Source organism: Channa argus, chromosome 11 (assembly GCF_033026475.1).
Source record: "Channa argus isolate prfri chromosome 11, Channa argus male v1.0, whole genome shotgun sequence".
Lineage (NCBI taxonomy): Eukaryota > Metazoa > Chordata > Actinopteri > Anabantiformes > Channidae > Channa > Channa argus.
The window spans coordinates 6,799,015-6,811,414 of record NC_090207.1 but is presented as its reverse complement, the minus strand read 5'-3'; the positions used below and the strand labels follow the sequence as shown (position 1 = coordinate 6,811,414).

Genomic DNA, 12,400 nt, shown 5'->3' with positions numbered 1-12,400 from the left:
ACGGAATAAATGTCATTGGGCATTAATTTTTACGTAATTTTATCAAACTGAACGATCTATTTATGATGAGTGGTTCAGTCTGGTCCACCTTCCAACATGGTAGGTGGCGGTAATGCGCTTTAACGTTTGCTGCCACCCGCCATCGAAACAAAGGACAAGAAGAAGAAGACGACGACGACGAAGAAGAAGACTACGACGACGTCGAGTCGGAGACTCGCGGGAAAAATGGCGGAAATTTGGGACCTCTTTAGCTTGTCATCAACAGCGATTCAAAACATTGCATGTTAAACCTCATCTAGCGTTTGCCTGTATACGTGAGTACATCCACTGTGTGCAATGGGGTCAATATTAACTTAAATTTGTTGACTTTTTCCTGTGATCGTGTTATTTTAAGAGTTTAGTCGCTTTATAGCTCTTTCCTGTTAAAGTTACCTGAACGAAAGTTAAACCCCGAAGTTTTTATTGCTGCCATTGTTACACTTTTCTGAAACGCTTGAGAAGAACAGAATATGTCTGGTTTCTGATTCGCTTTAAAATCCATCTGTTATATATACTTATCGCCATGACAGCGGAATCAGTTGTAGTAGCCAATAAAAATGGCAAGGGATTTGTACCTTGAGACGAGCAATAACGTGTGTTTCCGTCCGGTAGGAGTGCCACGGTTTTGTCTGTTTATGTGAGGCTCTGGGGTTCGGAGGAATGCAAGATGCAACAAGGTATTTATTTATTTATCTCAATGAATGTGCCGACAATGTTAAGTGCTTTAGTGTAGTGCATCAAACTATTATTCAGTGTTGTGTTTTCTGTACACCTTTAGATTCAGTTCCCTTTTCCACATCTGGCCACATGATGCACAGTGAAGCTCAGGAACCCACAATCAAGGCTCTGCAGTGTGTTCAATGTACGCTCATTTTTAAATCCAAGGTCTACCTTTTTGAACACCTCAACAAGGTTCATGGCTTTGATGTAGAATCTGCTCTCTCAGAGGCTGGTCTGAAACACCACGGGACTAAAGCTAACCCTGACAACCTTAGTAGCAGTTCAGAAAATGTTTTTTTATGCCAGCACTGTGATTTTCAGTCATCTCTGCAGGACGTTTTAAATCAACACAAGAAGCACTGTCAGAAAAAACATGAAAGTCCAAATGGCACAGTAGATATTTCTGGAAACCCAGAGATGAAATTAACTGCAGCTTTGATGAACCAGCAGAAGGAAGATGCAGAAGAGATTTCCTCATCATTTTCAGAAATTTCTACCTCAAAAGCAAAGTGCACACCCAGCTTATCAAAAGATGTAAAACCATCCAACAGCCAATTGCAGACCATCACCAAATACTTCACGTCATCGTTGGCATCAAATGGGAAACCACCAGTGAAGTTAGCTGATGCCTCAATGCCTCTAAATGGCAACAAAGAAACCCTGGTTTTGCAAGAGTCTCCTTCAAGCTCCTGTGGTGTGTATAAAGTCACTGCAAAGTCCATGATTGATATCCCTAGAAAGGCTTCTAACCTGAAATCTCTGAAGCCTAATGAAAAGGTCGAGGAAATTGTTACTAACAATGTTGTTGAAAGAGCCAGTACTGAAAGGTCAGAAGGTCCTCCCGCTAAAAAAGCAAAGTCATGCAAAGAAGAGACAAAACCCGCACGAAACACAAATGCAAGTAAACAACAATTATCAAGTAGTGCAAATTTCTCATTTGAACTAAGCAAAGAGGATGAAGAAAGGGTTAGAGTTTTAAATGGGGACACAGAAAGCTCGAAAATGTATTTTTGTAAGCACTGTGACTACAACAGTGTAAACATCAAAGATGTGTCTATGCATTATCATAACGAACATCCATGTGTAAACTGCAACGTTGCCTACATTCAGGATCCACAGGATCAAAGCGCAACCTTTCGTTGCCTGGAGTGTCCAGTTGAGTTTGTAAGTGTACCTGATCTCAAGAAACACTATATGGAAAATCATCCAGAGGCTCCAGATGTATTCACACTGCAATCATGTGAGCTCAGTTTGATTTTCAAATGTTTTGTGTGCCACTTTACCACTACTTTATTGAAGACCTTGAAAGAACATTACGTGGACATGCACCAAACATATGAGGTGGATAATCCCTTGTTGTACTTCAGATATTCTGCATCTAGATGGCAAAAGGCATCATCTCTGTTGAATACATGTGAAAAGGCACCCAGTCCAGAACGACCAGATGGAAGTACTCCAGAGGGTGCCCAATCACCATGTAAGGGAGTCAAAAATCCACCAATACCCCAACATTCCATCTCCAGAGGAGCAGATGTTGCTTTATATCATTGCAACAGCTGCAACTTTAGTCACAAGTCAGCTGTTGTTATGCATGTTCACTATCAAAAAAACCACCCAGATGAGCCTGTCACAATAGACAGAATTAAACTGGCATCTACAAAATCAAAATCAATGACGACTGAAAATACTCCTAACACAATAAAGGAAAACTCTACACCTCAAAAGGATATCACGGAGTCTTCTACAAAAGCATACGACAAAGCGAAACTCTCACACCAAAAGGTTTCATTGTCCTTGATGAACTCGAAGCAAACATCTGAAGCTTGTGATTCAGAAACTCCAAATGCTGAGAAAATGGAATCTGCAGAGGATAGAAGTGTAACAAAGACTTCACTCACCAGTCATAAAAGGGAACTATCTACTGGAATGGATGGATCATTACAAGTGATTTACTGTCGGTTTTGCAGTTATTCAAGCTACAAGATTCGAAGCGTCCTTGGTCATTGCAATGCGAAACATATTGTGCATGGAACAACATCCATTGAGGAGCTCTTGCAACATACTGCCGAGCTGCAAAAAAAGAAACTTCAAAGTGAAGCGAAGGCCTCAGCCAATACCTCATCTTCTGATGCTCAAACTACTGAACAACATGATGCACATAGCGGAAAACAACCTCGCTGTGAAGAGGATGATGTAGCAGATGCTTCCATGATAGGATTTCATCTTTACAAATATCCAGAAAAGTTGTTTTACTGCCAGAAATGCAACTTTGGAAATCCATCTCTTAAAGGAGTGTTGAACCATCAAAGTAAAATCCACAGACGTTTACATTCCAACAAAGAATGCATTCTTAAACATACAGCTTTGCTTCATAAAGAAATCAAAAAATCTAGCTCTCACACCAAGGAGTCACGCGTTGCTTCTCATCTACCTCTGCCACTTATGAATGAAGGTGATGAAAATTGTTTTTTTTGCCACTTTTGCAACTATAGGCACAGTACTTTGAATGAAGTTTTGAGGCACTACTTCAAAAGACATCCTGAAGTTAAGGGTAAGGCCGAGCTAATTCGTAGGTATACTTCTCTGGTTCTTGAAGAAACACAAAAATCGCACCTAAAAAGAGCTGAAAACAAAGGCTCCAATCATGCAACCCTTGAGAATAAAAAAAATACTAAGAAAACAACAAACAAACTTGCCAAATGCTTTTCAGTTTCAGTGTCGCCCTCACTGAGAGCCTCCCAAACACAGAGGATCCTTCAGTGCTATAGATGCTCATATACTACTCAGGTTGTGTATCTTCTGAGGAGGCATATGTGGAAAATCCATAGGTCAAATCGCTCATGCAATGATGTTTTAAGAACATGTTTTAACCAAGGAAATTTACAGTCGGGGTATCACTGTCACTTGTGCGTCTTCTCGCACACAAATGCAGCAACAGTCTATAAGCATTGCCAGAACCAGCACCCAGGACAAAAAGTAAGCTTTGAGTATGTCAGTACTCACTTATATGTCGGTCCCAGAACAACCACACCTAAAAGGGAGAAACCTCAACCAAAGCACACAAATGATGCTAGTGATGGCACTGATGGTGCCCCAAGTTTTGGAGAAAATGAAACAAAGACGTATTCGTGCAAAGCGTGTTCATTTAAAGGTAGTTCAATAACAAGTATTACACAACACTATCGAGCCGTTCATCCTTGGTCTGTGAAAGAAGATGGATCAGTCCTGGGCGTTGTCATCAACAAGAAACGAATTGCAAACAGCCAGCTGGAAAACCACCATGAAATACCCGAGTCATTTGAGACGTACCAAATACCTCTTGAATTCGACCAGTCAATGGATACCTGTCATGAACAAGCAGAATCATCCGGGTTGTTCAAATGCTCTCACTGCACTGCAAGCTTTCATACCTGGCACAGCCTCAGCACCCACTGTGGAATGAAACACAAAGGTGCTGCAACTGAAAATTCAGACGAACAGCAAGAGCTGCAAATCCAAATGCGTGTGCATGTCTTTAAGTGTCCACATTGTCCGTACATCAACAGCAATTACCAAGGAGTTCTTACTCACTGCCAGATGAAGCATCCTGCCCTTGTATCCAGAGCCAACAGCCTTCATGTGGATAAAAGACATTTGCAGAGTTTGGATGAGTGTCTGAAAACAAACAGCTCTGGTGACAATTTGAGATATAGAGGGTACATGTGTAAAACCTGCCATCACATCTATGCAACACCGGAGAAGCTAAACAAGCACTGCAAGACGGACCATAAAAAAACTGCACTGATGTCAAACACACCCAAACCAGCTCCTGAACCAACAGCTGTGAGTAAAATAAAACAAAATCTTGTATCTAATTCTCACAGCACTCGGGGATCAGTTTCGAAAGCCTCCTTTTTATGTCAGAAAAAATACGCAGAGGTTAAGTGTCAGCTCTGCAGTTATAGTTTCAGCACCAAAATTGGGCTCAGTCGACACATTCTCGTTCACCACAGGAATCCATCCATAATAGTTAAGGACTGTGCATACAAGTGTCTCCTGTGTACCAGATCCTATTCTAAGAAAAAACGCCTTGGAAGTCATTATGCTAAGAAACATGGAAGGGATGCCTTCTTAAAATACTATGCACCAGTACACAAGCCACAGAAGTCCCCCAGTCACCCATTAACACAGCAACCGGAAACCACTTCTGAGGCATTTAAGTCCAGTACAACAACAAAGAAAACCAAAGTATTAATTTACAAGTGTCCAACCTGCCCCTATGTGAATGCTAGCTACCATGGAATTCTCACTCACTGCCAAATGATCCATCCAGATCTCGTAGTCAGGGCAGATGAACTTCAGACTGATGAAATACTTGTAACCAACATGATCGAGTGTACATTGGGCAAAGGTGCCAATGAAAGAGGCTACATGTGTAAAAAATGTCCGCAGATCCATGCATCAATAGTAAAACTAAAAAGCCACTGCAAGAGGGACCATGGTCAGGCTGAACTGGCAGCTTCTGAGAATTCAAATGAATCTCAAACTGAAGAACAACGTGATTACGCCTCTGTAGGCTCGGCTTTAGAGGCTGCCAGTTTAAAAACCAAAACATCAGCAGTGAAAAAGAAAGACCCCAGTCAACAGTTGGGCTCTCCCCGGACATGCCAATCAAGTGCAAGACCAGTGCCAAACAAAGAGCCACTGTACAAGTGCTACATGTGCACCTATACAGGATCGTGTCGTAAATACTTGTATTGCCATTACAAACATACCCACAAATTGGATGCACTTCGCATGTACAAGCTGCTGGAAAGGTATAACAAACGTAAACGGAAGGCTCCGAGCCTGACTCGAGCTGAATATGAGGAAACTGCACCTGTCAAATGTAAAAAGTGTCTGCGCCTAACGTTTGAATCTTCTCGGCATCTTATTGCTCACTATAGTGGTTTTCATAGATCAGATTGCAAATTTGACTTTACTGTGCTGTCACAAAGAACACAGAGAAGCACAGGGATTTACAGGTGTGCCCACTGCAAGAAACAAATAAATGGGATTAAGAATCTGAGCTCCCACCTGGATCGACACAGAGCATATAAGATAAAGAAGGCAAAGGCTGCAGAGAGGCAGGCATCGTTTGTCAGTGCGGCAACACCAGAGGCCAGATCCAGTGAAGTAAGTGGATTTTTCCCATTATCATTGAGTTAGCAGTTCAAACGTACACCTAGCTAGTAGTCTATAACCTGTCTGGCTGTTGAACTGTGCTTTATTGTGTAGAGAGGTGGTACTTTTACTTAGTCTGGCTTAAATGATATAAATGGAGACAAAATAATAGGAATGCCAACACAATACAGATCAACAGTACCAACAAAAAACGTATCAACTTCACAAAGAAGGATTTATTGTCACTGGGTCAGAATTTAATGCCTATTTGTTGTATTTTTAGCTCTGTAGGCAAGATGAGCTGCCCTTGTTAGAAACCGTGGAAGAGCTGGCCCAGTGGAATGTGACACCAGTGCAAACCTTCACTTTGCCAGCAAGTCCGGTGCCATCACCTTCAAAGCCTACTGATCCAGAGCAACCTGAGGGGGACTCGAGACAAGGCGAGCACAGCTGCAAACAGTGTAGGCGGACATTCATGTCACTGAAGGGTTTGCGTTCGCATGAGCGCAGCCATGCAGCCCTGGCGGCCATCAAGAACCTGGACAACCTGCCTCTCTCAGCATTAAAGCACAAGTAAGGATAAACTCTGGTCGTTTACAGTTAAGATTTATGACTCTGATTACATGATCATCATCTTGCGGGATATTGTCATTAACTGTAATATCGCAGGAATGTTCATTAAAAAATAAAACATAGAACGCTGTTAATTATTGCTACCCTTAAGGTTAGACTTTCATGTATGAGGTGAGCTTTACGGACCTTTGCAAACAAAGTTAATTAAAACTATTATGTTATTATTCATACTCATTACATTGTCCAAAAGTGATTTAATCCAACTCAATTCTTATTTTGCCTTTATCTCACCAGCATTAACAAATATCTCATCTACAAATCTGGAACTTTAAGACCTTTCCTATGTAGTATCTGCTCCTTTCGGACGACCGTCCTCGGCCTGTGGAAAAGTCATTTTATGAAAAAACATCAAGGTTTGTGTAACTTGTTTGTGTGTGTAACAGTTGTTAATTGTATCATGGTACTATTATGGTTTTAAGTTTTTTGTTTGTTTTGTTTTGACCTGATAACTTTCATTTTTGACTTCAGATAATATAATCAGCAGTGAATATGAAGGTTATCTTGACAAGTGACACCTTCAAGACATCTTGACAGACATCATGTTTTAAACTAGGCTGTTACAGTTTACTAGTTTGCCCTCACATTCTCCTTTTATGAGTGTGTTTTTGATATTTCATTCACTATATTTGTTGTAACAACAATGTTATTTAATGACTTCTCAAGTTTTTACGTATGAAGTTCAAAATTAGCACAAACTACATCCACCAAAATGACTATAAAGTTAAATTTAGCTGTGTAAAACATTGTATGAACTCACGGGTTAACCCGAAAGGACAAAACAAAACATTAGAATACAGTAGTTTTAGCTAGATGTACCTAACAAACTACCAACTCTGTGAATATAACCTGTTGTAGCTGTAGCGTCAGTTCTGTTAGCTGGTTTTGATCAAGATAGCTTCATATTACCAACCCCCAAAAAGTGTTTTTTAAAATATACTGCTGTTCAGCCATTTTACTTCAGCTGCTACCTTTGCGTGTAGCTACTCACACTGTTTTGATCACTGTTATTCCTAGTAATCTAGTTTAGTTTTGAGCACATTATCTTGCAGCCAAGTTATGGAATTTTCCAAATAATGGAGCAAATTGAATAGAACAGTTTTGAAATATTCCATTTTAAGGTTTTCTCTTATTTCATGAATGCCCAGACTACCTCATGGATACGGGTGAGACTCGTAACAAAGATGAGGAGAGCTCGAAGCCCGAAAAGGAGTCATTGCATTCAACGGATGAAATACACAATTCCCCTGAACCTGATGAACAACCTGAGATGACTGAAAGCAAGTCATTCCTCTTATGTTTCAATATTATAATCTTTAGAACAGTCAATTTGCATTTAGTTTTCTACACACATTAGTAACCATGCTGACACACATTTGTTTGTGAAACTTTGATAGAATCATTGTACTTGGAGCCTCCAGATGTGCAGCGGCAGTTAACCCACTACAGCTTGATGGCACAGATTGGTGTCTCATCTAAAGAGAACCTGCATGAAACTGTATTATCTGAGAACAGTCTGCTTCACTGCGAGTTATGCAACTTTAGCACTGGACACCAGTCTAGTATGCGACGGCACTACCTAAACCGCCATGGAAGGAAGCTCCTCAGATGTAAAGACTGCGACTTTGTCACTGGTATAAGGTAGCCATCGCCACAATTTGTATTTTATATCCATTGAAAACGAATGTAATTTTTCTTTTTCCACGTTTTAATTATGCTTTATCTAGCTACATATTAAATTAGATTGAGAAATTATTTATTCAAGACCTCTTCAATATCTAGTCATTATAAATTTTGGACACTTGAGGGTGCTGTATACACAGTTCAGGAATTCAAAATAAATTGTGTAAAGTATAGAAAATGGAATGATTTTATGTTTGTAATAATTTTATATATTGAGGTGAACAGATGATATTAACATGGGCATTTAAATATAACATTGCTTTCAAATATAGATCCTCAGTTATGTATTGAGGACGTTTGAAGAACTCGTGTACTAATTAATCAGTCAGATTTAAAAAGTAAACCTTTTGCTGACTTGGCAGATTTCGGTCATAAGCCTTTAACTTTTTATTTGGGACATATCTGACACCAGAAGCTGGCTTTAAACTAAGTCTACGTTTTGTAACTGGCATGCTTTCTCATCACTTGCTTCTCCTGCCTTAATTAGGAAAACTTTGGAAATGCACATGCAGACTGGTCATTCTACCTTCCAGTCAGAAGCCACTCATCTGAAGGACCTCCGCTGCCCTTTCTGTCTCTACCAGACCAAGAATAAAAACAACATGATTGATCACATCGTCTTACATCGTGGTAGGTTTGATAGGGGATTTGGCTTTCACACGTAATAATCTCTTTATCTCTCGTGTTATAAGTGTTTTTGTTTGTATGTTTTCAGAGGAACGTGTTGTGCCAATAGAGGTCCGACGCCCTAAGCTGTCACATTACCTTCAGGGGATTGTCTTCCGCTGTCACAAATGCACTTTCACAAGCAGCAGTGCTGAAAACCTCCATTTGCACATGATGAGGCACAATGACGTCAGACCCTACAGGTGTCGGCTGTGTTACTTTGACTGCACGCACCTGAGCGACTTGGAAGGCCACCTGAGTGATAAGCATCAGGTGATGATTTGTAGCTAAAGCCCTCCAAGCTTCACTGGAATGTCGTTAAAAAGAAAAGAGGACCATAGGCAACTTCTTTGTAATGGAAAAATCTGACCGTCTGAGAAATATTTTTTCAAATCTGTAAAAAATTACCCTCTCATACATAATCCTATCATAGCTATAATGATAGAGAAAATATTCCAATAAAATTTTGAAAAATAAGTTGCACGGTGTTCCCACCTGTGCACTGAGATTTTTGGACCCACTGCAAATCAGGAAGGACTTTGGCAAAGTCTTTAAGAACTCTTCAGTTTACTTTTGAATCCCTTTCTTCACACTTTCTCCAAAGCTCTGTAGACTTTGCTTTTGGAGCAATTAAGTATACAAAATTGTTGTTGTGGTGTTTAAAACGTGAATAACCATTAAAAGAAAAAAGAATGGATGAATACAGCGACATGACACATTTTAATATGAATTGGGAAAAAAAATATTGTTGAACTTAATTTAGAGTCTATTTCCACTTATCAAAATATTTAAAATGTCTCCTGGACCTTTTTAAAGATTTGATAGAAATTCTTTCTAATATAAGGAATGTATACATCTATAGGTTATTTACATCTGTCTGCTGTTTATAATTTGATTTTTATGTTTTTCTTTGCTTCAGGTTGTGAGGAATCATGAGCTTGTGGGTCAGGTCAGCCTTGATCAGCTAGAAGCAACAGTTGATATGACGCCAGTGCAGAAAGGGGAACGGTTGTTTAATTTGCAGCAGCACAACAGTGACCATGAGGATGGAGAAACAGAGGAGTTAGTTACAGACTGTAGTGAATTACTACATGAAATACTAACTGGCAACCTGACAGAAAATGACTTCAAAGAGAGAACCTCTCTGCAGATGAGGGAAGCAGAACAAAAGCACGCAGAGGAGCCAATAAAACAAGCAGGAGTTGGGTTCTTGTCAGACGCTGCAAATGTGGAGGGGATAAAAACTGCTGGGAAGGGCTGGAATGCAGTTATACAATCAGAGTATTTCAGTGGCCCAGTGAAGCCATTGGCCTGTGGGGAAAAAACTGAAAAAACACAGGCTCAAGACATTATTAAGGCTGAAAAGCCAACCTCTGTGCCCAGCTGTGCACATCTTAAGAGAAGCCCAAAGGGCAATTTAGAGGTCTCACTTGTAAGCTGCAAAGCGGAAGTGCACATTCAGAAAAACAGTGAGGAAGTAACGAACTCTTACAAAGAAATGCCAGTACTACAGAATGCACCTCTCAAGGAGGAAATGCAGCTTCTTGAGTGTTGCAAGGAGGAAGAAGACACTGATATTTTTGAGAATGAACAGCCCAGAGAGGATGGGATGATCATCAAAGACAATCAGAAACACTGTAAGGATTATGAACAGGAGGAGGGAGCCGGCAAAAGGGACAGCAGTCCAACAGGTGAGGATCTCAATTTATCACAGTGAACCTAAATGATTTTTTTTTTTAATTGAATGAACAGAGGAAATGTTTCAATACCCAGTGCAACACAAACCAACCACTAATCATAAATGCAAGGAAACACCTGCACCCGGTGTTTCCTGACTCTAGACTGTGCAACGGCACTCTGTAAGATGCCTTGTATGAAACACTAATTGTCGGATTTTGTGTGAATTGTGGGGTTATAGAAAATCAAGACTAGAGATAAGCAAGCAGCTTGAGTCATTAGACAAATCTAATTGACTGGCAAATCACCAACCCCAATCATAAGAAACCAGGGTTCTTGTTTTTTCGACAGTTAAGAAATATGCTTTATTGGGAATGCCTACTGTAATGGGGTTACTTAGTGCATGAGAAAATCATCAAACTTGCACAGGTCGGGTAAGCCTGGATACGCTTAGGCCCTTAGATAAGGACTAAATGTAAAAATATAACAGCTGGGCCTAACAGTTCCTGTTGTAGTTGTTGTAGAACAGCTGGTGGCATCAGACGTGTCTGGCCGTTGTCGAAATAGTCGTGACACGTGTGGCGAGTATACATTTAATCCTCCAAGACGCACCATGACTGGATTTAATGAGAAAGCCTATGGACTATACTTAGGTTGTAAAAATTGGTGATTAGGACAAGGGTTCGCCCTGATTCTCTCCTGGAAAAAAAATGTTTCTCTTGTTTTTCAGGTGCAGCTGCAGGTGGAGCTGCTCTGGTCCTGCACACTTCAGTTGGAGAAAAGAAACTGTACACCTGTGAGCTTTGTGGAAGAAACCTCTTGAACAACTGTGAACTGGAACGTCATATTATGCGACATGGAATGTAAGGTTTTCCTTTATGTTGCATGTGAAACAAACGGCTTTTCCTGTCAGAACTGCTTCTGCTGTTTTTTGTTTGTTTTTTTTTCGGGGGCGAGGGGGGGGTCTGTATTGCGCAAACAACCTGTTAATGACTTTTTGTGTTATGTATTTTATGTATTTTATTTTTTAAGAGGTCTGTTTTTTATGAGTACAGCTACTATGGAGAGGATTTAATTTGAGGGATGCAATAAATACAACTTCATAGACTGTGCAACTCAAACCTTTTTTAGGTGTGACACTACCGGAAAAGTAAGTTGTTTTGCTCCTGCAGTTTATATGAAAGGTGTCAGAGGTTGCTATTGTACAATATGCAAACCTCTCTGCATTGTGAACTACTGTTAAGTGAAAACATTAGACTTCCTCATTCAACTCCACAGACTGAGGAAATTCTTCTGCTACCTTCACATGCTGCTGGATATTTGACCTTTGCAAGGAAATACTTTCTTCATGTACAGGGAGAAGTGTTTAGTTTGGTATTCTGTTTACATTATAAACTTGTTTATTTTCTAAAACTTTTATCTTAGATACCATTTTTAAAATAAACTGAAACATTTATCACTGCATTTGTCTTTAGCTCTCATTGTGCTGGTTAGGTGGGGTCCACTGTATTTCAGAGGTTAACTGACATATTTATTACTTCTGTTATTATAAACTTACCTGTATGTGACCTTAGCCCTCTCTTACTCTTTCCTTTTTAAAATTAGCTAGAGAACAAAATCTAAATATTTATTTGTTACCAGAAGCAAGTTGTATTTGTCTATGTTTACAGGGCACTGCGGTGCTGCCACATTTGCTGTTAACCACAGCTGTTAAAATTTCTTCATCAACATACAGAAATAAACCAGTTCTCTTCGCATAACTCAGCAAGTGTTAGAAAACCTTATTCAAATATTGTTTTCTTCTGGAAATGTGTTAACTGTAAGTATTTGTTCACAAAGCAAA

General features: G+C 39.9%; 1 protein-coding gene across 1 annotated transcript; it reads left to right on the top strand.

The window, feature by feature from the left end:
• The first annotated feature begins 156 nt into the window (after window positions 1–156).
• On the top strand, window positions 157–12,120 carry LOC137135586 (zinc finger protein 462-like). The gene is made up of 11 exons (XM_067519888.1): window positions 157–314; window positions 652–716; window positions 818–5,913; window positions 6,185–6,474; window positions 6,769–6,887; window positions 7,680–7,811; window positions 7,929–8,172; window positions 8,702–8,844; window positions 8,930–9,153; window positions 9,800–10,571; window positions 11,288–12,120. Exons 2-11 carry the CDS (start codon window positions 707–709, stop codon window positions 11,422–11,424), a joined length of 7,167 nt encoding a protein of 2,388 aa, XP_067375989.1. The 5' UTR covers window positions 157–314; window positions 652–706; the 3' UTR covers window positions 11,425–12,120.
• Window positions 12,121–12,400: the final 280 nt, after the last annotated feature.

Excerpts from the sequence above, each read along its gene's own strand:
- LOC137135586 (XM_067519888.1), top strand. Across the intron at positions 5,914-6,184 it reads CAGAGGCCAGATCCAGTGAA|CTCTGTAGGCAAGATGAGCT; the intron begins GTAAGTGGATTT and ends TTGTATTTTTAG. Across the intron at positions 10,572-11,287 it reads AAGGGACAGCAGTCCAACAG|GTGCAGCTGCAGGTGGAGCT; the intron begins GTGAGGATCTCA and ends CTTGTTTTTCAG.